Source organism: Prionailurus viverrinus, chromosome A1, assembly GCF_022837055.1.
Source record: "Prionailurus viverrinus isolate Anna chromosome A1, UM_Priviv_1.0, whole genome shotgun sequence".
Lineage (NCBI taxonomy): Eukaryota > Metazoa > Chordata > Mammalia > Carnivora > Felidae > Prionailurus > Prionailurus viverrinus.
Genome location: NC_062561.1, coordinates 145,815,126 through 145,840,394, shown reverse-complemented (window position 1 = coordinate 145,840,394; position 25,269 = coordinate 145,815,126). Strand labels below are relative to the sequence as shown.

General features: G+C 34.5%; 1 protein-coding gene across 4 annotated transcripts in view; it reads left to right on the top strand.

Annotated features, from left to right (window-relative positions):
- Positions 1–25,269, top strand: part of SSBP2 (single stranded DNA binding protein 2) — a 323,509-nt gene that overhangs the window by 205,904 nt on the left and 92,336 nt on the right. For all 4 annotated transcript variants that reach the window (XM_047861083.1, XM_047861074.1, XM_047861088.1 and 1 more), the window contains one exon: positions 14,182–14,271. In XM_047861083.1, the coding sequence (XP_047717039.1) occupies positions 14,182–14,271 (90 nt within the window). The remainder of the gene's footprint in view (positions 1–14,181; positions 14,272–25,269) is intronic.

The following is a 25,269-nucleotide window of genomic DNA, read 5'->3' as shown; positions in this document are numbered from 1 at the left end:
AACATCAGTGATTACTATAGAGCATTATAGTTGAAGGTTAGAAGAAATGATGGGTGAAGCTTGGTCAAATGGGTCTCCACCACTCTCTCATAAGATTGATTTATTTTTTTCTTTTAAAGTAACTTTCTAATATGATCTTCTTTACTTTTGCCTCTCTCTTCCAACAGAGAGTTATCTGCTGAATTTCTCATTTTTTTTAGTCTAATTAACTGTATTTTTATAGGTGTTATCTGTAGATCTGTGTTAGGACATTTTTTAGATGATCTCTCCACCAAAACATTACACAGATGGAAAAGCATCCTTTGCAGGTATTCCTTAATCTGTATGCGCCAATATATAGTAATGTTTTGTTGTGCCTTATGGCTGCAATTAAATAATTTCAAACCCAGTAACAGGATAAAGCATAGTTATATTCTATATTAATAACAAGATTCTGGGGCACCTGGATGGCTCAGTTGGTTAAGCATCCGACTTCGGCTCAGGTCACGATCTTGTGGTTCATGGGTTCGAGCTCCACATCGGGCTCTGTGCTGACAGCTCAGAGCCTGGCACCTGCTTTGGATTCTGTGTCTCCCTCTCTCTCTTCCCCTCCCCTGCTTGTGTTCTGTCTGTCTCTGTCTTCAAAAATAAATAAAATGTTATAAAAAAAAACAAACAAGCTAGCCCCTGTTTGTAGTTTGCAGCCTTTGTAAACAAGTATTTTCATTTATTTTTTTATTTTAATTTTGTACTTTTTAATAATTAATCTATTATACCACTTTTAAGAAAACAGTAATATCTTGTAAAACCAAACAATAGAATTTCTGCTCAAATCACTATCAAGTTCTTTTTGTTCATAATAACTTTGGGGGGATATGAGATATTTTAAATAACTAAAGACAATTAAAGATTGAAACTTTAAAAATTAATCTTAGTATGGAAATCATTCAAAATTATTTGATGTCATGAAATAACTTGAAATTTATTTTGTTGATCCTATTAAAATTCTGAAGTATATTTAGTTATTTGTTCTAGGTGAAACTTAAGAACTTTTAGAAGTTTGTTTTACTAGACGCATATTGTTTCAAGTCTATGCCAACAATACTATTAAAAGAAAAATCTGAGAATTATTGACTTTGCACTTCTCCCTACCAAAGCTGTAAATTTCAAAAGATATAATGTATTTCAGAGGAGATATGCCTTTTTGCAAAACTTTTTAACTGACTCACAAGTGATATGACTTTTTTTTTTTTTAAATTAAGTTTACTTATTTATTTTGAGAGACAGAAAGACAGAATCCCAGGCAGTCTTCGCACTTTAAGTACAGAGCTCAACATGGGACTTGAACTCACAAACCATGAGACCATGACTTGAGCTGAAACCAAGAGTTGGATGCTTAACTGCCTGAGCCACCCAGGCACCCAATGTTAGGACTTTTTAAAAGATAAGTATATAATGATTACCTTCTTCCTGGAAAAATCAAACATACAACCAAAAATTAAGATGATTCATATTATCAATAAAGAGCTATACCTCAATGACTATAATCTGTTCTGTGACAAAGATTTTTTAAAATAACTTAAAAATAGAGGTTCTCTGGTTATGTGATCAGAACAATTATGCCTTGGATTCTAAGACAAGGCCGTTGAGGATAACAGAGTTAGCAACTGAGAAAGGTCCTGGTACAGAGCATTGAGAGGAAGTCAAGAAAGGTTAATAGATCTGCCTTGGAGATCTTGGAGGCTAATGCAGGTAATAGATGGATGTATGTGCAAGTGGTTATCATTAGGATGGTATCAATGAATAATGGAAATACTCTTCAGGTGGCAAATGCTAGGCACCAGGGGTTCGTGGCAAGAAGTAATGAGTAGATATCGAGATGGGTGAACTATTGGTATCTAAGGAATCCAGTTGCAAATGGTGAGGACTCAGCTGTGGAAATGGAAGTTCAGTGACAGAACATACCCCCTCAGAATTAATATAAGGAAAGAACCCAGTAGAATGTTTTGCTCTAGTCTCTGAGACATTGAGCTGCTAGTTAGTTGGGAACTGAGGCTGGAAGCCCAGCAAATGGAAGGAAGAAATGGACCTTATGCCGCAGGGATTGAGGCTGGATCCTAGTTACTTTTAATCATCGTGCAGGGTCAGAACAGGGACCATTAGCAAACTCGGCATTATGGCGAGCCCTAAACTCTGGTTTCAGTTGTTTTTATATTTTCTCCACCAAAGAGCTAGCTTGGCTAGAGTCTAGATGGCTTTAGTGGGACCTGCAGTTAACATTTAAGGAGCCATTTCTTTGTGGATAAGAGGAAAGGCAGAGTTGGAGACTGGCAAGCAATTAGAGTTGAAGAGGAGATACTGCCTTTGCCATTCTTCTCCTTTCTTTGCTTCTCCGCTGCGGAAGAGGAAAAACTGATTCACATGCGTCATGCTTCAAAGCCACTAAAAAAATTGTGGAACCAGGAAAACTACAATACCTAACCTAGGGGAGCTGTATGTGTGTGTGTGCGTGTGTGTGTGAAGTTTATTATTGAAGTATAGTTGATATACAATGTTCTGTTAGTTTCAGGTGTACAGCATAGTGATTTGACAATTCTATGCATTACTAAGTGCTTACCATGATAAATATAGTTACCATCTGTCATCAAAAAAATTATTACAATATTATTGACTATATTTCCTGTGTGCACTTTTCAACCCTATGACTTATTTACTTTATAACTGGAAGTTTGTACCTCATGATCCCCTTTACCTATTTTTCCCATGTTCCCACACGCCTTCCCTCTGGCAGCCACCTGTTTTGTTCTGTTGTTTATTTTTCATCAGGACAGTTAATGTAATCAAAATGGTAGAATTAACAAGTGCATATTATGCAACACGTCAGGTATAGTAACCTCTAAGCGTTGTTAGAGTTCCCTAATTTATAGATGCCCCATGAAAAATGTTCTTCAAAATGGAGTAGTCATTTTAGGGGACACTTGCATTATTTTTCCATTGCTGATGTTACAAATTGCCACAAATTTAGCATCTTAAAACAACATAAGTGTATCATCTCACAGTTCTGTAGGTCAGAGGTGGGAGTTGACTGGGCTAGTTTCTCTACTCCAGGTCTCACAAGGCTGAAATCAAGATGTGGGCCTGCTGGTTTCTCCTTAGGAGGCTCTGGGAAGCATCCACTTTCGAGCTTATGTAGGCTGTTTATAGAACTCAGTTTCTTGAGGTTGGTGAAGTCACCCAGGGCCTCCTTTCAGCTTATAGAGGCTACTGCATTTACACGCCCTAGGGATTAGAACATGGATATCTTCGTGGGGCCATTCTGTCTACTACAGAGAGAATTTTTTTCCAAGGGATAACTCTGATAATTCAAATTCCCTTACTAGGTGCTAATAGGAATAGTTAAAATACCTAGATTCTCAGACAAGTAGAAGCCCAGGGATTTTTATATTGAATCAATAGTATAAAAACAAGACAAAGGCTTACATCTGTATTTTTTTAAAGTTTATTTTTATTTTTGATAGAGAGAGGGTGGGGGAGGGGCAGAGAGAGAGGGAAACAGACTCTGAAGCAGTCTTTAGGCTCTAAGGTGAAAAAGGAAAAGTAGGGCAGTCTACTAGAATCTATAATGGTTAAAAACTTGTGAAAGAGGTTACAACATTAATATTTTTAACATCTTTTTCTTGTGTTTTTCTTTAAACTGTGTATGGTATTTTGAAATACTGGTGAAGGCTACATTATTAAGTGACTAAAATGTTTGTGGGTGGGGAGGAGGAGTATTAATGAAAAAGTTGAGATAGGTCTGTAGGTTGACCATGTAGTCATAATGCAGGCTTATTGCTTTAATAATAAGTTACCTAACTTCTGACATTCATATGAAGACAATACTTCTTGAGGGCTGAATGTATACAAATGCTAAAAATGCTGTCATAGATATCCCCATTACATTTTATTTAAAAAAATTTTTTTAATATTTATTTTTGAAAGGGAGACAGAGTGTGAATGGGAGAGGGGCAGAGAGAGAGGGAGGCACAGAATCCGAAGCGGGCTCCAGGCTCTGAGCTGTCAGCACAGAGCCTGACGTGGGGCTTGAACTCACAAACCATGAGATCATGACCTGACCCAAAGTCAGATGCTTAACCAACTGAGACGCCCAGGTGCCCCTTTATTTTATTTTTAAACAAAAATTTTATATACTATTTGTATGTTTTCCTAGTAATTCATAGTTATCATTTTGAGGAGTAGTCACACCAAGTTCAAAATTTTGTGTCACAAAGAATCCGTGAGTCTTAAAACAGCTCCAAGCACAGTGAGCACCTAATATTTGGGTTACATATATAAATGGAAAGATATCACCTTGAACTTAATTGTCTCAAAACAGATCTCTTATGTCAGCTCTTTTTCCTTATAATCTACCCTTTCTAATAAAGCTGAATATAGAATTCAAGGAACAAGATCTCTGACCCATGGTTGCTCTTGTGAAAATTAACAACTAAATTAAAGGCTGCCTCCTGAAAGTTTCCTTTAGGAATAAAATCATTTTTGTGTTTATCAGGATCCTTCTGCATTTCTCTTGCACTTAAAAACATTTTTTAGCACCAGTAGGTAATTCTCTTCTGTTGCCTATCCATGCTTCTTGGCCTTCATATGAAAAAGTTAGCTTTTTGTCGAAATTACCAGGCAGTCAGAGCACTCTTTTTCTTCTGTATGGCAAACACCAGCTATAATATTTATATCACCAACTCTTCATCACTTTCTATATTTCTAGGTGTCAGGGTCTCACTGAAGTTTGGTTTTTGTTACTTGATTTTGCTTTTAATGCTATTTCTGAGTCTGTCCCTCTTTTGGAAGCCCAAGAAATTATAATACTATTCTTTGGATAATTAAGGTTTTGCAAAAGCAACAAATAAAATATCTTTATAATTTAAAAACAGTCAGTGATCTTGGTTCTCCAGACTCTACGAGGGTGACTGAGGAAGGTAGACTGGGGTAGACCATATAGTGCTAAGTATGAACTTGTGTAATCAATGTAAACAAATGCCCAGTAATAATGTAAGTGATTTTAAGATTATAGCTAGGATCTAACTTTACAAAACAGAAAAACTTTTTCTTTGTAGTCTCAAATTTAAAATATTTTATATTTTATTTTATTGAAATAAGACTTCATGTTTAAGTTAGAAATATCTACCTGTTATTTAACCTTAAATTTTAGGGATTAGGTTTGTTTTAAGTAAAGTTATTAGCATTTGGTCCTTTTTTTTTTTTTTTTAAGTTTCTTTTCTTTTGAGAGAGAGAGAGTGTGTGTGTGGATAGGAGAGGGGCATAAGAGAGAATCCTAAGCAGGCTCTGTCTAAGGGGAGACAGAACCCCATGTGGGCTCAGTCTCACAAACCATGAGATCATGACCTGAGCAGAAATCAAGAGTTGGATGCTTAACTGACTGAGCCATCCAGGCACTCAGCATTTGGTCCTATTATATAGCTATTGACAAAACTGGCAGTGTGTATATTTAACATATAAAAATTTTTTATGTTATAAATAGAAATAATATGACATTTCAGAAAGTTTGTAGGCATTTTATTCAAATATCACTTATATAATTCTAACAGTTAACTTTATGCATCCACCCACAGTATTTCATGGGTTATTTTTTATCATTTGCGTAATTATAGTCATGCTATACTCAATTCTGTATTTGGCAGGTTTCACATAGCATTATATCATAAACAAATTCCTATGTTTGCCAAATAATTCCACTTGTAACCATTATTTTTAATAATTGAATCATGTTTCATCGCTTAGATGTACTACAATTTATTTAAGCATTACATTATTGCTGAATTTTTAGGTTACTTTGAATATTTCTTACTATAAATATATGACCATGAATGTATTTTATGCATACTATTTTTCTCATAGTTCAGAATTTAAAATTGAATAGTATCTGAAAGGAAGGATCACTTAGTCAAAATTTATTAATTTTTTATGGCACATGATATATACACGTAAAGTGCTTTCTATAAGTGTACCAGTTTTCCATGCCACCAATAACTTGTGAAAATCCTTTCCTGGCAAGATTCCTCAACATATTTCCTTAGTTATTAATAATACCTTAACTGTTTACTTAGTAACTAATGACATTTGCAAAGAATGACCCTTTGAGGTTTGTCAGATCTTACACCTGTTAACTGAAATGATTTCCCAACTTTCTAGCATTAGAAAAGAATAACCCAGGTAAATGATCACTGAAAAAGTTCACATAATTCTAGGCAAGTAACTTAGAAATAGAGTACCTAGATATGGAATTGAAACATTTGGGAATTATAAAAATCAAGAAAACATCCTCCAAATACCTGGAAGAGAAAAATAGATTACATCCCTAGGAACAAAAATCTGGACAGTATCAGACTTTTGCAACCCTATTCAGACAACAGTGGTATCTGTAGTTTTGATGAGAGTCAGCAAAGACATTTGCATATATAAGGATTTGGAAAATAATATTTATATATCCTCTAGTCACCCTTGAAATGTATAAGAATTAAAACTCATGAGTAGCAGATGTTTTGTTATTTTTAAGAGACTGATAGGGAAAACAATAGATAAAATTGGAGTTCTTTATTTTTAATGCTGAAAGTATGGTTGCAAAACTGAATGTAGAGGTCAAAAATTATTAGTGAAAAAAGAGGTGATGGAAACAAAAAGTTTATGCCTAAGACTCCAAGTGTTTATAACAAGAATTAGGAAGTGGAAGAGGGAGATGTAGAATAGGAAGATAAGCTAACTTCATTTTTCACTGAGAAAGGTAAATGATACTGTTCGTCTTAACTTTAATACCTTGAAAGCTTAGGATAAAGAGAATTTGTGGGGTTTTTTTCAATTTTATTTTAAAGGTCATCTCATTAGATTCATATTACAGGGCTTCTCTTGCTCACGAGTGAGAAAATATAGCATAAAATTTAAAAATAAATGGATAGGAAATTTAAACACATACAAAAAAACTTACAACATTAATTTCAGACAAAGTAGACTCAAGGCAATGATTATTAAACGTGAAAAATAAGTGAGAAATGGACAAACAACAATTGTAGGGTATTATATATATTTGAACGGGCAAGGGGACAAAAAATAGAGACAATATAAGGATATTATGCAAATGGATAATAATGTAGACTATGGATATTTTATTAAATATCCATGGGAAATTATGAAAATTGATCATTGGTTAGACCACAAAAAATTGTTCAACAATATCCTCAATATAAAAATTGTATAGTATATCTTACCTAGACATAGTTGGGAAAGCTAGACATTAAAAACAAAAATAAAGCCTTGAATTAAATAAAGCCTATAAATTAAAATATATCTTTGGTTACATCTATAAGATTTGATGTTGGTGTTCTCATTTTTTTTCTAAATCATCTAATCAGTATAATTTTGGTTTCCAGTTATATCCAGTAACTGTTTAGGAAATCAAAATTATACTGATTAGATGATTTAGGGAAAAAATCATAAGCATCAACATCAAACCTTACAGATTTAATCAAAGGTAAATTCAGAGCCAAACTTTATAGTTTTATATTCTTTGCATTTAAAAAAAAAAGAAAAAATTAGTTACTAATTTAGTTGAGAAGTTTGAAAATAATAAAGCCTAAAAAAAAGGCATGAGAATAGAGATAATAGGAGAACAAAAGAAGTTAACAAATTAATAAAACAGAAAAAGAAGTAAGCAGTTTCTGGCAAAAATAATGATGATAATGCTAATTCAGTTTAGGAGAGAGAAAATGAATCCTCATCATCTGTTTTAGAGCCAACAGTTCAGTAAGACAGTCCATGGCAGGTGAAATCCACTCCACAAAGTCATCCAGACATTGAGGTTAGTGGCACTCTGCCATTGTACAGGGCATTGTTTTTGTCAGCGTGGCAGCAATTAGATCTCTAATTAAAAATAAGTAGGATGGGGCGCCTGACTGACTCATTTGGTAGAGCACGTGACTATCGATCTGGGGTTGTAAGTTCAAATCCCACATTGGGTGTAAAGATTACTTAAAAATAAAATCTTAAAAAAATAGAAGTAGAATGTGTTCCAAACTACTTAAGACCAAGGTCTGGATGTGGCACACACCTCTCCTGCTCACATTCCATTAGTAAGAACCTTAATTCTTGGTGAGAATAAGGGAAACAGAAGTATGATGTAGTTGGGCTGCTGCGTGATTGGCTACATTTCTAATACCATGGAAAAAGGAGAAAACAGATGTTTGTTGTCTGCTAGCAATCTCTCTCACAGCTGCTACAGAGGACTTTTTGTAAGTATGTGAAAGTAGTGTGTATGTGGATAAAACTAATAATCTCAATGCAATGAAGTGTTCTGAGAAAAATGTAAATGAACAGAATTGAAGCAAATAGAAGTTTTAGAAAATATAAAAAGAATAATGACCATAATTATTTCCAAAATTGCCTTTGTATTCAGGCAGTTTTACTGTTGAATATTTTTTTAACTTTCAAAAAGCAGATAAACACCATACTATAAAACTTCTCCAGAGCATTATAAAAGATAGTTTGCCATCCAATTCATTTTGAGAAAGTAGAATAATCTGGATGTTCAAGTTTGAAAAATATAATACAGCAAGGAACATTCTCAACCTGTCTCATTTAGAATATAGATATAAAGATCCCAAATAAAATATTGGCAAATATAATTCATTAGCCTTATTAAAAGAAGGATCACCCATGATGATCATGCATGGCTTATCTCAGAAATATGATGATGCTTTAAGAAAACTATCAATATATGATTACTTATATCATGCTTCCCACAAAAACAAAACAAAAAAAATATCAAGTATAAAAAGGCAAAGCATCTTTTTTTTTTTATTTCTGACTTCTTTAAAAATTGTTTTTAGAATACTAGGCATAGAAAGATTTCTTAGTATAATAAAGAATATGTTTTCAATCAACAGTCAAATATTTGACCGTGCTTTGCATTAAAATTCTGAAGACAAGATACCAATTATAACCATTTTAAATGTTTCTCAAAAAAAACCCCGCATATGGCTTAAAAATAGTACAGATAGCTTAATAGTAAAAGTCAACAACTCCCTGACCAATCTCTTCCTACTCACGCTTCCTTTTTTTTTTTTTTTTAAGTATTGTTTTCTTTTCAGGGACTCTTTTAAGTTTATATATTTTTGAGAGAGAGAGAGAGAACGAACACAAGTTGGGGAGGGACAGAAGGAGAGGGGGATACAGAATCTGAAGCAGGCTCCAGACTCTCAGTGGTCAATGCAGAGCCTGATGTGGGGCTTGAACCCATCAGCTGTGAAATCATGACCTGAGCTGAAGTCGGAAGCTTAACCGACTGAGCCACCCAGGCGTAACTACTCACTGTTTCCTTTAATCATCTTTCCAATTTCTAATAATTTTGTCACTATTTTAGTTCTTATGTCCTTACCTTAATAATTTTTCATATACTTAAATATTTTTTCTATTGTACCAAATACAGACTTCATATTTTGATTCCCTGATAGGCAGCTGATTCTCTAACATCCTTATTAAATAAAACTATTAGTTATTTAATCTTGATAAATGCTAACTAATTTAGTAATCAATTATATCCTAATTTTATTTTTAAACAAAATTTTATTATATGCCTGTTGTGAAACCTCCATATCAAACTATATATAACTTTTTTTTTTCCTACCAGAGGCCACTAATGATAATAACTAAGATTAAAATAAGAAGTCTTTTGGCTTTAATTTCAGATTTTTATTTAAGAAGATAAAATATAAAATAACAGTGTATCTCTCTATTCTCTAAATTCAGAAATAGGGAATTAAAGAGAACAAAAATATTTTTTAAGTGCAGTTATACAACAGCATTTAAGAGAAAGCGGAAAATGGGAAATGGTGCTGGACATATATACAAGGGAAAAATAAACACCACAAAAAGAAGAAGGAAGGGGCACAAATTGACTTATGCCTTCTTAAAGGGTAGAATGATATAAGTATAGGAAGTCCAAGAGAGCAAAGTGGCCACACAGACTTAAACAAAGATAAATATATAACAACATGTAACGATTTCATGGTAACTCTTTAAAGTTCATTTTTGTATGTCCTTGGGAAAGCAAGTAATTCCCCAAATTTAATACATTGGATACATAAAAAGTAGGTACAATTATATTAGTGATTTGGGAAAATATAAAAGGAAAAGTAAAGTTGTCACTCTCAAAAAAACCTTGAAATTTAAGTCCTGTGACAAAATAAATGATTTAAGAATAGTTAGAAAATATCTGAAAGTATACACTGAAAGCATATAAATTAATCCAGTGAAGAGACAAAACACTTTTAATGATGATTTTTTCACATTTGCCCGAAGTCTTATGTATTTAGTTTAGTAAAAAGAAATATTTTAAAACCATAATATTTTCATGTTTTTCTTTTTATGAGAGAGAGGAAAATAAAAAGTCAAACCTAAATAATCATGCATATATTTGGGGCGCCTGGGTGGCGCAGTCGGTTAAGCGTCCGATTTCAGCCAGGTCACCATCTCGCAGTCCGTGGGTTCGAGCCCCGCGTCAGGCTCTGGGCTGATGGCTCAGAGCCTGGAGCCTGTTTCCGATTCTGTGTCTCCCTCTCTCTCTGCCCCTCCCCCGTTCATGCTCTGTCTCTCTCTGTCCCAAAAATAAAATAAACGTTGAAAAAAAAATTAAAAAAAAAATAAAAGCATACATTATTTATATTGATATAAGTGAGCAAGTTAAGCAATTTGATAAATATACTCTTTCACAATGCTTGAAGGGCCACTTAGTGTGTGTACCTCTGTAGTATTTATTATCAGATTAGTATTTGTTAATGATTTACATGGTGTACCAAATGGTACTCTAAGCTTGAGTCCACACAGTACAATAAACAGTGAATTATCCTTTGTCAATAAATCCCAGAAGACTGGATGCATAATTTAGCTCAAAAATGTGGTCCACAGAGTGAAGTTTGGGCTGAAATGCTCTGAACTAGTGCTTTCTATGAGGTAAACAAACTGGGTAATTATTAAGATTCTGTTCACATCACTTTGTATCCTTAAGCCAAGGATAGAAATTAGTATCACACCAGAAAATGAAATCATGCTCTATACTATAAATCATCTACCTATAAAACTCTTCTGTTTTCAAGACACTTCTATTATTATGCCCAAAGTATGATTATTTTTTTTTTTTCAAAGTATGATTATTAAGAAAGAAAAAATTCCACAAAATTCTTGTGCCACTGTAAGGGAATAGGTACAAATGAAGAATTTGCACATCTTGAAATGTGGGAAGACATCCTCAACAACAAAGCAAGAGTCATATTTAAATAAGTTGATGGGGCACCTGGGTGGCTCAGTTGGTTAAACATCCAACTTTGGTTCAGGTCATGATCTTGCGGTTTGTGAGTGCGAGCCCCGTGTTGGGCTCTGTGCTGACAACTCAGAGCCTGGAGTATGCTTAGGAATCAGTGACTCCCTCTCTCTCTGCCCCTCTCCCACCCAAGCTCTGTCTCTCTCTGTCTCTCAAAAAATAAATAAATGTTTAAGTAAAAATTAAAAAAAAAAAATAAGTCACTATAACATGATCCATTCGTTTATATGATTTACTCATTCATTCCTAAATATTCTATTTATTTTTTTAAGTGCTTGTTTATTTTTGAGAGTGAGAGAACACAAGCAGAGGAATGCAGAGAGAGTGATTGAGAAAGAGACACAGAATTTGAAGGCTCCAGGCCCCAGGCTGCATGCTGTCAGTGCAGAGCCTGATAAGGCACTTGAACCCACCAACTGTGAGATCATGACCTGAGCTGAAGTCTGACACTGAACTAAGGAATCATCCAGGTGCCCCCCCCAACTATTCTATTTAAATTTATAATCCCTATCCCTTTATTGGGAATTCCCTATTCCTTGCTCTTTTTTTTTTTCTACAAAGCACTCACCATTATCTTTCTTCTTTCACTAGAATGTTAACTTCCAAATAGCAAGGATTTTTTTTCCCTATAGCGTTAACTGCTGTGTTGCAGAACTTAAAAGACTTCTTGGCAATTTATATTTTGACTGAATTTATTCTATAATTTTGAAGTCATAAAATGAAAACTCAAAAGGCATTTTAAAGATTTAATTTGCTTAAATCTTCATCTGAATCATGTATTTTGTTTCACTTTTAAATAATAGCTGAAAAAAAAAACAAAAGGGAGCACATATAATGCAGAACATAGAAGTAAAAAAACGTAGCATATTATATGCCTTTAAACAATATAGTCCCCAAAAAGAAAACAAATAAAGGAGCCAACGATGACCCAGTATTTTTACTTGTTGAATTTTAATTTAGATGCAGACAAACTTTTTCTTTTCCTTAGGGGAGGCAAAAGCTTCTTTTATGTACTTTCTAAGCAATTAGAACTGAGGGGAAAATAGCATCTTTGAATTACACTAAGACGTTGCAGTAACCCATTGAATTCTATTTTATTTTTTGTAAACCTGCTCAAAGTTGTAATACACAACTACAGTAGTATTTTTTCTATATAATGTAGCATATTTTTTCTATAAAAATATAGGTAAGAGTAGTTTACAAACTTGTCTCAAAAATATTTCTCTTCTGCAATTAATTAGAACAATAGTGACATCTTATCTCTAGCTCTTAGTACTGAGAGCAATTTGCCCATGACAGTAATTCACTGTCAAAGGATCTAGATCAAATCTTTCTTCCTAGATCAAGCTTTAATCATATATATTTAAACTTTCACTGTAACATTGTATATTAAAATTTTACACCAGTTTAGTTAAATGAAAAAAAAAAAGATTTGGTTTCATTTTTTAAAAATATGAATGTTGATACATAAAGCAAAATAGAACACTATCTGTCAAATAGTGGGTATTTAATGTACATTAATGAAATTGCATGCTTTTGCTTAAAATAGAATAACAGATAAATGTTTCATCTTAATATCTAAGATATATTATTTCTCCTTTTATACTTATCTGCTTTATCAGAAGCTTAGAATTTTGGCATTCATAGGTAAGCAACATTTTAGATAACCACATTTAAATCTACATTTTCTCAGGAAACACTCAAATCATTGGCCTTCATTATTAATAACTACTAGTATTACAGAATAAACACGTGTTAGTATTTTTACAAATTTATATACCAGGAAATGTAGGCTATAAATATATTGATATTGCATCTTGTAATGGATTATTAATGCATGAATGACTACCCTGATGTAGAGGCAAGGACAGTGGGACAGATAGACTAGATCCATTATTTGTTTTGAGTTCTTTCGTAGCAGAACTGTTAGATGCATACTGACCTTTCTTCAGCACATTTCTGATCTCTTGACTGTTCTTAGGATTTATAATATGCCTAACCAGGTAGAGGAATGAAAACCCATGATTATAGAATAGTGATATGTATTACTGTTCTGTGTAAGAATTAAATCTAAAGCCTATATTTAATTACAAAGAATCTAACTCAAAATTTTTCATTCTCCTATTTCATGAAGCTCTAGTGTGCCATGAAATAATTTGTAAGTGAAGTAGACTGAGTTTTTCAATGGTTTTTTTTTCATAATCTGTTTATATGAGACTAATCTCTCTAAATCGAATTCTTTTCTTTTATTCAGTCTCCTAATTACTTTTTCATCCTCACCACTTTGTTTTTGCTAACAATTCTATTTTGGCTGCCAGTTATAGCATATCAGAAATTGAATAATGTGTTACCACCTATAAGCAGAAAATTAATTGTATTTGTCTGTGACAAATAAAAAGCATAATCTTAAAAAAGAGTTCTTTTTTCCAACTTCTGTAACCACCATTTCCACACTTACTACCGACATATTTCCATATTTGTTATTAATGTTGTCATTTCAGATGCCTGTGCCTTAAATAAAGCATTTACTTAAACTTTTATCTTTTTGTCATATTATTATTTGCCTTTTATATATCATTGAAAGATACCATCTTCTTCAAATCCTGTGATTTCAGAAAGTTTTAAAACACTTGTTTAAACCAAATAACTTAGTCATATATAAACTAACTGTTGTATCTTTGTTTACCTCTGGAGTGGGGGAAATTACTAATATTTATTCCTGGGAATGAAAGCTTCCCTTCCTACAATCTGTTATCATTAGTCTGGTTTTGTGCCTTCATTGTAATGATATAGGTTTGTTTCTCCTTTATTCTTTGCAGAGTGCTGCAGCAGCTCCCAGCCCAGTGCTAGGAAACATTCCCCCAGGAGATGGCATGCCAGTAGGTCCTGTACCACCAGGGTTCTTTCAGGTACTCAGAGAAACTCTGACGAGGAATGTTAAGGCACAGGAACTCCTGTTTGCTTTTATTGAAAGATATGAACGAGAATGAGGCTATTTTGATTCTTAAGGTAAACGTAATGTGTGCAGCCAACTCTTGATTATTCAGAGACCGGTTATTTAGTGTATAGATTAGCCCTTCCTTCCTGTGTTTTTATTTGTTGTCAAATTTTTATTCATTTATTTATTTTGACATTTCCTTGTTCAAGTAAGAAAGAAAGAGAGTGGAAATGCAAACTGGCCCCTTAAGTTAACTGTGGTAAAGATGTGATGGGAAAAGAGGCTGAAGATAAAGTTCTGTAATCATATATAGATTTCAACTACTCCAGCCATCCAGATCTCCACAGACCAAAGATAATCAAGATTTGGCTGTAATTTCAAAATATGGCTAAATCATAACCTCTTCATTTATCAAAATTACAGGCTATATCGAGATATTTTGATAATCATCTTTTTGGCTTTTAAGCTAGAATTGTTATTAATATTATTATGTGACATTTTAAAATCAGATTTTTAAAATACAAATGCTAGTATTTTAGAATTTCAACAAGGCCACTTATTTTAGCAATGATGGTAATTATTTTAGAATTATAATACATCCACTTTTAAATTTTATTTTATTTCCATTTAATTCTAACAGTTTTCTAACACAAAGAAGTATAGACTCTGAAGTTTATTATTTTTTTACTACATAGTTAATTTTATAACATCCTTTGAGAAAATTAACAAGAACTTAGGAGTTAAGAACCAGAATTGGAAGGCATTATGGGAATTAGTGTAATGTGCTATATTGTTAATGAATTACATTAGGTACTTACAAACTAATCTGTCACTTTAGTGTTTTTATATTTTCACAGTCCTTGATAGTCATTTGCTACTTAATCCATACCATCATTACATTTCTTATAATCTAGGAGCATATTATAACTCTTGATTAGTAATTAAACCATCTCCATTTAAGATGATAATACTAGCTAACACTTATTAACCACATACTATACGTTATGCTTTGTTCTAAATGTTTTATATAAACTCTTAATTCTCACCGTAACCTTAGGTGTGAAGTATGTATTATTACTGTTCCTATTGCACAGATGGAAAAACCAAGGCTTGGTAGATAAGTGGCTTGCACGAAGTCAGAAAGTGACAGGGTCAAGATTCAAATCAAGGCTTTGTGGACTTCTGCCACAGAATTTACCTTTTAAAGTTCATAACTGATCATTATTCATAATATTTTTAGCTCATTTAATTTTTTTCCCTCATGCTCTCTTTCTTTTGCCAAGGAGGAATTAGAGTTAGTGAATAAATCAGAAGGGTTTATTTACATATAAGAGTTAATAGAAGCTCTCTAAATGGCACTTTTAAAAAGAGGGGTGGGTTGGGAAGGAAGCCAAATACTTCTAGGGTAAAACAAACATGTATAAACCCATACATTTTAATTTTCACGTTTTGTTAAATGAACCATTCTCCTCTTACCTGTCTTGTGCCTGATTCTTGGTAAGAGGAGTTGAAACAGAGTTAACTTTGTTTTAATTATTCCAGTGTGATACATACTTAAGAACTACTACATGCCAGGCACTGTGGTAAGCATCTAAAAATGAGTATGGTAATATGTACCTTCCCAAAGTTCATTGTCTAGCCAGAGGCATTATTAAAAATAAATAACTGTAATATAGCAAGGTATGTGCTGTAACAGACTCAAGTGTAAGGTTCTGTGATAACCTAGAAGAAGAGCTGTTAAGTCTGCCTGAATTGAACCTGGGAGTGGTTTAGAAAACATTTTCCAGGGGTAAAAAACAGAGGAATGATATTCCAGAAAGTGGAAACAATATAAGCAAAAGTATAAAGGCCTTCAAAAAAGCATATATTGTGGTTAAGGAGAGAGAGACAAGGCAATTAGAGTATAGAAAAAAATGGCTGTAATAAATGAGTGGAGTGTACTCTTAGAGCAAATTAGGAGGCCACCAAACCCAATCTTGGGAGGGTCATTGTCAGGGAAGTATTCTCAAATTAGTAAATGAAATCCAAAGTGGCATCTAAGGATGAGTTAGGCGAAGAGACAAGGAGAGAGGAAAGGAATATTCCAGGAAGAGGAAAAAGAGTTTCCAAAGGCCCAGAGGGGAAAATAGAGAAACTAAATATTAAAAAACAACACAATGGAGCTTAATTGGCTAAAGGGAGAGTAGCTGGTGATGAGGCTCCAGAGGAACCTAGAGGAGCTTGTAGGTCACGTAGGAATTTGAACTTGATTTTAAGGACAGTAATAAACTATTGGAGGATGTGAAGCAGGAGAGAGGCATGTTAATATTTGTACTTTTAGAAGAATCACTCCAGTGTGGCCAGGATTTCTGAAGCCAGGTCTGAAGGTAGGAAGACTACTTAGGAGGCTAGTACAGTGATCCAGGTGGGATTTAATGATGGCCTGGACTAAGAGAGTGGCAATGGGTGTGGAGAGAGATGAACAGATTTAAGAGACAAATAAATGCAAAGGGTATGAGTAAAAGAATTCAAAAATAATACCCTGGTTTCCTTCTCTAACCTGGGCAGATGGGGATTTTATTTTCTGACATAGAGCCCACAAAACAAGGAGTAGGTTTGAGGTGGGACAGATGAAGTTCCTGTGGGACCTCCAGATAGAGATATCCTTTAGACCAGTGAACATACAGGTTTGAAGCCTAAGGCAGCGATCCAGGCTAGAGATAGTCATATTAAGGGCACTTGAGTCCACAGAGGTAGATTAATTATCCAGCAAGAAAGTATAGAATGAGAGAGTAAGAGAGTATGCAACTGAAATCCCAGAACACTAACACTTAAAAGGTAAACAAAGGCAACAGAATTCATTAAAAAGAATGATGCAAAGGTATCACTTGATTGACTAGTACAGTAGCCCAGGGAAGAGATCTTGTGACCCATCAAAGAGTAGTGGCAATAAGATTGGAAAGGAAGAAGCAATTCATAGTTATGTTTGATAGGCTTTAGTTGATTAACAAAATTAGGGTTAGAGGAAAAAGAGTTGGACGATTCAAGGATCGTTCTGAGGTTCCTATTTTGGACTTCTGGAAAGTTTCAATGTCTTTATCTGAGTTAGGAAAGACAGAAGGTAGAAAAAGCTAAATACGTTTGAGTTTGGTATATGTCATTCCCCTTTATCCAGGGAGACCATTCTACCTAATCCCAGATACTCTTTTACCCCATTCAATGGGCTTAATGTCCAGTCTCCCTAGGAATACCTCTTTGAAATAATGAATAACTCAAACCATCAAACTTTTAAAAAAGAAATGGAATGTTATCATCTTTTGGTACATATAATGATGGAGTTAGTCTACTCAAATGTTTCCTAAATATCAGCCTTGGTTTCCTACAGTGATTGGTCAGTACTTCAATGTGATCCTGGCCATAATGCCTGTTGTTAATGAAAAGTACTACCTTATGTGAGTAGAAATAACAGCAGACAACCACAATTCAAGCCCAAATACCAGTTTCTAATTCAATTCTGAAGAGACATTCAACTCCAAGAATTATCCAGAGTAAGAGAAGAATAGTTTTGAATCCTCATTCTTAGTGAGGAAATGCAAAACTTATTTGGGCTCACCTGGAATGGGAGTAGGTTAGGAAAGGATTGAGCCTATTAAATGTAATAAAAAAAATGAAACTAAGGAAAGAAGAGGTTGTCATTAGCACATAAAGCACCTGCATCAGTAGTTTTGAGTTGTTCACTATGTGATGATATCGTAAAATTTAGATTAGTGTTTATTTGTGACAGATATTAACATGGTTCATACTTCAACTTTGATATTTTTATTGAAATGGGAGAGCTTCTGTTATTTTGTTGGAGGTCAGTTAAGTAAAATCTAATTGGAATAATAGGTCATGCAAAAGGAAGTATCAATTTAGTAAAATAAAGCATTTAAAGTAAGATACATATTTATTTAGAGTTTTTTCTCTAAGGAGTAATTGGTATACAGACCCCTATAAATTTTCAAAGTGACCTGCCATGGAACCGGTGAGTGACGTTAGAGCAGCTTTATTTTTTTTTTAATTATTAAAAATTTTTTTCATGTTTATTTATTTTTAAGAGAGAGGAAGACAGAGCACAAGCAGGGGAGGGGCAGAGAGGAAGACACAGAATCCAAATCAGGCTCCAGGCTCTGAGCTGTCAGCACAGAGCCTGACTCAGGGCTCAAACCCACAAACTGTGAGATCATGATCTGAGCCAAAGTCACATGCTTAACCGACTGAGCCACCTAGGCACCCCTGCAGCAACTTTCTTAAATTGGCAAGTCTTGCTACTGGGTCAGAGGGAAGACCATAGAAGCAGCCATTGATCTAACTAGAATTTGGCAGTTTTAGTGGAAGAAAATGTGTTATTGTGGCATGGTATGGGTACACATAGTAGGCACTCAGAATGAGTCTCTACTTTGAGTCTCCTATCCCTGTACTAGGATCTTACTCAAAGTTTTCATTGTATGCTAAGAAATATTAATTACGTATTGACAGCATCAATCTGCTATTCATTCATTTTCATAGCATTCTTATGAAAAGACAGGCAAAGTTTGATTCCTGCAATTTATTGAATAGGTAGGATTGTTCCTTGAACCAATTAGATTTCCTTCTTGCTTAAATATAACAATCAAAATGGTTTAGTAAAATGCATAAAACAAAACAAAGTTCTTATTCTTTTGTGTTTAAAAAATTGGACTCTTTGTCACCTTATGAAGTTCTGTAATTTTATAGATTTGAGTAACAAGAAAGCCTTTCTTGTGAATTTATTACAATTTGTGTACCACATTGAAGACAGGGGCATTTTATATTTCAACCAAGAAAATTTGAGGGGGGTGGGTGGTGAAAATTCTTTATTTTTCCCTCCTTTCTGGTCTTTACCACAAGAAAACTTTTAAGTAGGAAACTATGTCTTGTATTTTTGTCACTATAACTAAACATATCTTTATCTTTTTTATAAAAACATAATCTTTTAATAAGTGCTAATGTAGATATCTTTAAGTATGCAGTTAGTGTGGGATATGCTTGTAAATTTTGAACTCTGTAGCCTTTGGTTCATTTTTACCATGTGTGATGTTTTGTTTTGATTTTTATCTTGATAAATTTGCAGTACTGTACTCACTAGATCTTTAGTTTTCTTAACTGAAACAGTTGAAAACGAATAATATATTGATGTTGGGTTATAAATTTAAGACTGTGACATCAATAAGATTATAAATATTTGTTGAAGATAAAGGATACCAAGCAATTTATTTGCAGACTGAGGTGGTCGTCCATATTTTAAAATCTGAATTGATCGCAATTCTGATATGGTAGAAAACATGTTGCAGTAGGTTTGTAAGTCATATTTTGTTTGCCTGCATAATGTTAGCAATGGGAAAGCTGCTTTGCCATCTAGTGGTGGTTTGCAGATGTCTCTCCTGGTTCCGGGTATATTTTCCAAAGGTTCTATTTTTAGCCAGACTGCACTGTAGCAAGCTGACCTAATGCTTTGACATAGTAATAACGCAATAAGAAGAATGAAAAATAGAAAGAAATCTTCCCTTTTCTCCATGGTGTTGCTATTGACCTGAAAAAGCTGAATATAAATGACATTCATAAAGCAGTGAAGACAAAAACAAAGCTCAGGGTAATACAATATTCTTGATATTTTAAAAGAAAAAGCTTCAAAATGAATGAAAAACTCAGAAAAAAATAATTATTTAATTTAACAATCTCATGGTCTTGAAACTGAAAAGAAAAGAAAAAGAAAAGAAACAAAAAGAAAAACACATTTACAAGCCCTCGTTATGTTTCTTGAGGTGGATATTTAATTTATTTCTGGAGATAAGTGGTGTATTTTGAAGATACCTTTTGGGGCGCCTGGGTGGCTCAGTCAGTTGAGTGCCTGACTTCAGCTCAGGTCATGATCTCACAACTCTTGAGTTCAAGCCCCTTGTCGGGCTCTGCGCTGACAGCTCAGAGACTGGAGCCTGCTTTGGATTTTGTGTCTCCCTCTCTCTCTGCCCCTCCTGCACTTGCGCTCTCTCTCTCAAAAATAAATAAACATTAAAAAACGTTTTTTTTTTTTCAAACTAAGTACACTCATCTGCTGTGCTGTTCCTATCCAAACTTCTATACAACTATTCTAACCAGTAGCATCCTTTTTACCCTGTTATTTCTACAGAAAGTTAAATAGTCTACATGCTTTCTCAATTCCCTTTTATCATTAACCTTCATATTGTCTTTACTCCCAGTGATTTTCCTTTCCTCTTACCCTTCCTGACCATGGCCATTTCAGAGTTAGTTTTAGGTAATAATCTAAACCAGGAGAAACTCCCCTTCCCTCTCCCTACAAGTTATAGATAGCATCTCTAATCTTAGATAATGAGCCAAAAAATTAGTATATCTTTTCTTAGTTTGAATCAGTAGGGTACTGAAAATCTCAGGTAGACTTGACTTACTGAACTGCAACACCTAACATTTCCAGTATATATAGTTTAAAAATCCAAATATTAAAAATAGTATTTTTCATAACTAAATACACTGGGATTTGGAGCGTGGAAGTGGGAAGGTTGCTTATTTACCAAAAGTCAAGACATAAAAATTAAGTTTAATTTTATTTTTAAAACAACAATTTTGAATCTTTAAAGAACAGAGATTCTAAACATCAAAACTAAAACAAGTCTTTCTCCAATACAAAGATAAAAAGGAGCCTAAAAAAATAAAGGTGTCTAATAGCTGCTGGCTTTGATAATGCTTTCCTGCAGTTGTGGTAATAGACCAGGTAATGGCAACTTGTTCTGGCCTCAACTATTAGAACAAATTAAAACTGCTCAGCTTGAGTAACCAAGTAAGCTTTTTTTTTAAAATCACAGTTTCAAACAACTAAGGATCCTATAGCGGTAACTAGATGAACAGAGAGCAAAGAGTGTATCAGGGCTTCAGAGTTAATCCATGGGTTTCTAGTTAGGAATGAAACTGTTTCCTGTTAGAAACCCTACTGTTTGGGTTTATTTACCAAAATGAATATTTAGGAAAAAGTTAACTTGGCTATCATAGACCAATGTTGGTTTTCCTTTCGCTTTAATGCTCCTTCTGCTGGCTAAAGGTGTCAGGATATTTTGTGTGAAGCAATAAAATATCATATTTTAAAGTTACATCTGTGATAGCTTATCTGTTTTTCAGCTAATTTGAGATGACGATTTTTCTTTTGAAAAGATCTCTTTATTGAAAATCCTTCCTGGAGTGCTTCAGTTTTTATTATAGCTACTTTGGTGTGTGTTGCGGGGGGGGGGGGGGGGGGGCGGGCATATATAGCAAATTGCAAATATACAAAGGCAGTTTATAACAATTTTAGTTTTTTATTTAATGTTGGTTACAGAAACAAAATGGTCACCATTCTTTGGGGAATTAAAGATAAGAATAGGTTATTAGATATATTATAAATCCCCTCTATGGGTAGGATAGATTTGTCTTAACTATACATTAGGATGCCTTCAGCCTTTTTAAAAGGTAGCTTCTCACTAGGTGGTGTTCTGAAAGTATGTATCGCTATATGAGGAGTTGAAAGATTTTTTCTGTAAAAAGCCAGATAGTAAATATTTTAGCCTTTGGAGGCTTCGAAGTCACAACTACTTAGCTCTGTTGTTGTAGTGTCCTTGTAAGGTAAAAAGCAGCCATGGACACTGTGTAGCAAAACTGCCCAGGGAAACTTTATCTACAAAAACAAGTGGTGGGCCACATGTAGTGGGTAAGCCAAAATTGCCCACTCCTATTCCATGTGAATATGGTCACCACTAGATAGCTTGTAAGAAACCTAAAAGGTAAAGACTAAGAACAATGTTCTTCCAAGTGTGTTCTTTGTAGTACTCACAAGAGAGTCCTGGAGCCTCCCCAGTTTCCAGTGTGTCAGAATCCTTGGGGATGGGGAGAAGTGGAGCTGGAAATCTTTTGTGGTTTTGTTGCTGTTTGTTTGTTTTGAACAGATGAGTCTTACAAACTAAAATGTGAGAACTACTGGCAAAGATGGCTGATGACATATAAGAGCAAACATTTACTACAACTCAAGGAAGTTGGTGGCAGGGGTGAAGGATGAGGGACTGAGGCTGCAGGTACACAGCTCAGTGAGAGGTGGGCTCCTAGAGACAGGACTGGGGCCTGTGAGGCTGAGTGCTGTACCAGGGCCAGCTGCAGATCCCTGACCTTGGGCCACCTGCGCCCTTATGAATTAAAAAAAAATAAGAAAGAAAGAAAAGAAAAGATAAATAGAAATCCCTGTCTGCATAGAACTTAAAGTCTATTAAAGGAAACAGTAACACAATAATTATTTTTTTTAAATATGATATGTTAGATTGTGATAATGAGGGAGAAAAATGAAACCTAAAAGGAAAATAGGCATTATTGCCAAAGTTTTGGATAAGGTGGTCAGATATATAAGGTCATTATAGGAATTTTGGGCTTTACTCTGAGTGGAGGGTTTTAACAGTCTTACTCTGGCTGCTCTGTTGAGATTAGTCTATAGGAGGGAAGGGGGGAAATGGGGAGACTACAGGGAGATTGCTATGTTCTGGACTAAGGTAGTAAGAGTGGTGAGAAGTGGTTGGATTCCAGATATATTTTCAAGCTTGAGCCAACAGATAGTGGTGATGGTTTGGATATGTGTTGTGAGAGAAAAAGACTACAAGGGTGACTACAAGGCTTTTGACCTACTCATATGGAAGAATGGAGTTGACATTTACTGATGTAAATCAAACTTCAAGAGGAGGTATGAGGGAGAATACCTGAAACTTAATTTTGAACTTAAGACTAAGATGGCTATTAGAGAATCAGGAGATGTTTAGTAGGGAACAGAATATCAGCCTGCAGTTTTATGGTTCAGGCTTGGGCTAGAGTCATTTAGGAGTTATTAGCATGTGGATAATATTTAGAGCTCTGAGCCTGGAAGAGAACACCAAGATAGTATAGATGGAGACAAGAAGGTCTACAATGGACCTAGTGCACTCTAACGTCAAGAAGCCGGGGAGATGAGGAGGGAGCAGTGAAGAAAAATGAGAAGGAGCAGGCCAAGAGATAAGAAAACCAGGTAATGTGATATCCTGGAAGGCACATGGAGAAAATGTTTCAAGGGGAGGAATATTCAGCTGTGCCAAATGCTACTGATAGTTTAAATTAGTTGAAGACTGACAATTGACCATTGAATTTTAACAAGGAGGTAATTTGTGGCCTTGATAAGGCCAGTTTCAGTGTAGTGATGAGCATGAAAGCCTGCTAAAAGTAGATTCAGGATAAAGTGGGAAGAGAGAAAGGGGAGACAGCAAGTGTGCCCAACATTGAGTTTTGCTCTAAAGGGAAAGCAAGAGATGATGGTGTAGTTAGAGCAAGAAGTCGGGAGGCCAAAGAAATGCTGCTGGGAGTGAAGTGTTGGCTATTATAAACTGTTCATCCCTGCCGAGGAACAAAGAAAACAGCTCTGCTGGTGCCTGTGAGAAGAGCATATAGGCTATTGCGAGGTATCATCCATTACCCCCAGCAAGCTGGTGTAATCTTGAGTCGAAGATAGAATGCCAGGGAATAGACTAATCGGAGCAGTAGGATGCTTTTCAGAGAAAGTAAAATAGAATTAATTGTTTGCAGTGCTTGCAAATGTGAATGCTACCTGTTATCTGTCATTTTAATATTCTATAATAGATTGTAGATACTTTGGCATCAGTAAATATATTTTCCAGTTGAATTTGTCTTATCAGTTTTGTGTACATATATCTATATAAGGCTTGTACATAAAAATGTATATTTTAAATTGGAGATGGAGAAAAAACTTTGTGTAGTTTGAATTTTCTCATAGTGCTTATTTCTATAGATTTTAGCATTAGTCAAATTAGTAAGCTCTAGTTTCAAAACAGACTTTCTGATGCATTAACAATTTCTGTAAAAACCTGTTGTGTAGAAAGACTATTTCAAATAGTTTAGACATGAATTGAGAATAGAGATTTTATGTTTATAGGTAAGTAACCAAGTGAATATGAGAGTATCATTTCATTTTTATTTTTTTCAACGTTTTTTATTTATTTTTGGGACAGAGAGAGACAGAGCATGAACGGGGGAGGGGCAGAGAGAGAGGGAGACACAGAATCGGAAACAGGCTCCAGGCTCTGAGCCATCAGCCCAGAGCCTGATGCGGGGCTCGAACTCACGGACCGCGAGATCGTGACCTGGCTGAAGTCGGACGCTTAACTGACTGTGCCACCCAGGCGCCCCTCATTTCATTTTTAAAGAAAGCAAATATTGTATTTTGCTTTATTAGATTTGTATTAGAAGACCACTTGTATTAGAAGACCAAGGTTATAGGTCAGTTTGTTTAACAAACACTGTTATTGCTACTTGAGAATTTGAAAAGACTACTGCTTGATCAGTGGAAATGTCCCTACCATATTATCAGAAGAATAAGAACGAACTAGCTAATTTCTTTCCTCTTCCTTCCTTCCTTCCTCTCTCTCTCTTTCTTTCTTTCTTTCTTAATTTCTTTCACAATGGTACATTAAGGTACATTAAAGTACCTCTCTCCTATACTGTCATGTGAAGCAAATTTACCTGTAAGTATGAATATAAAATAGGGGAAAGGAAGAAGGGAATCCTTTGGCATTCTTCAATGAAAAACTATGAGTGGTTTTGAAAAATGATTGCTTTCGCTTCTTTTTTGATGGAGTCAGTGTGATACTTTATCCTAAATTATAAATCCTAAATTTATATACATATAAATATGTATTTTCATACCCATAGTGTCATTTTTTAAATATACTAATATGGGTTGATCTGTCAGGGACTTTAGTTTGTAGCAAGAGGCAGTACAGAGCCAGATTTAGCTTATGTAGGACTCCAGCTACTTGCCTCACAGACACACACACACACACACACACACACACACACACACACAAAAGTGTGTCTGTATGTATTTGTGAATATAAACTGATCTAAAACAAATTATTAAAGT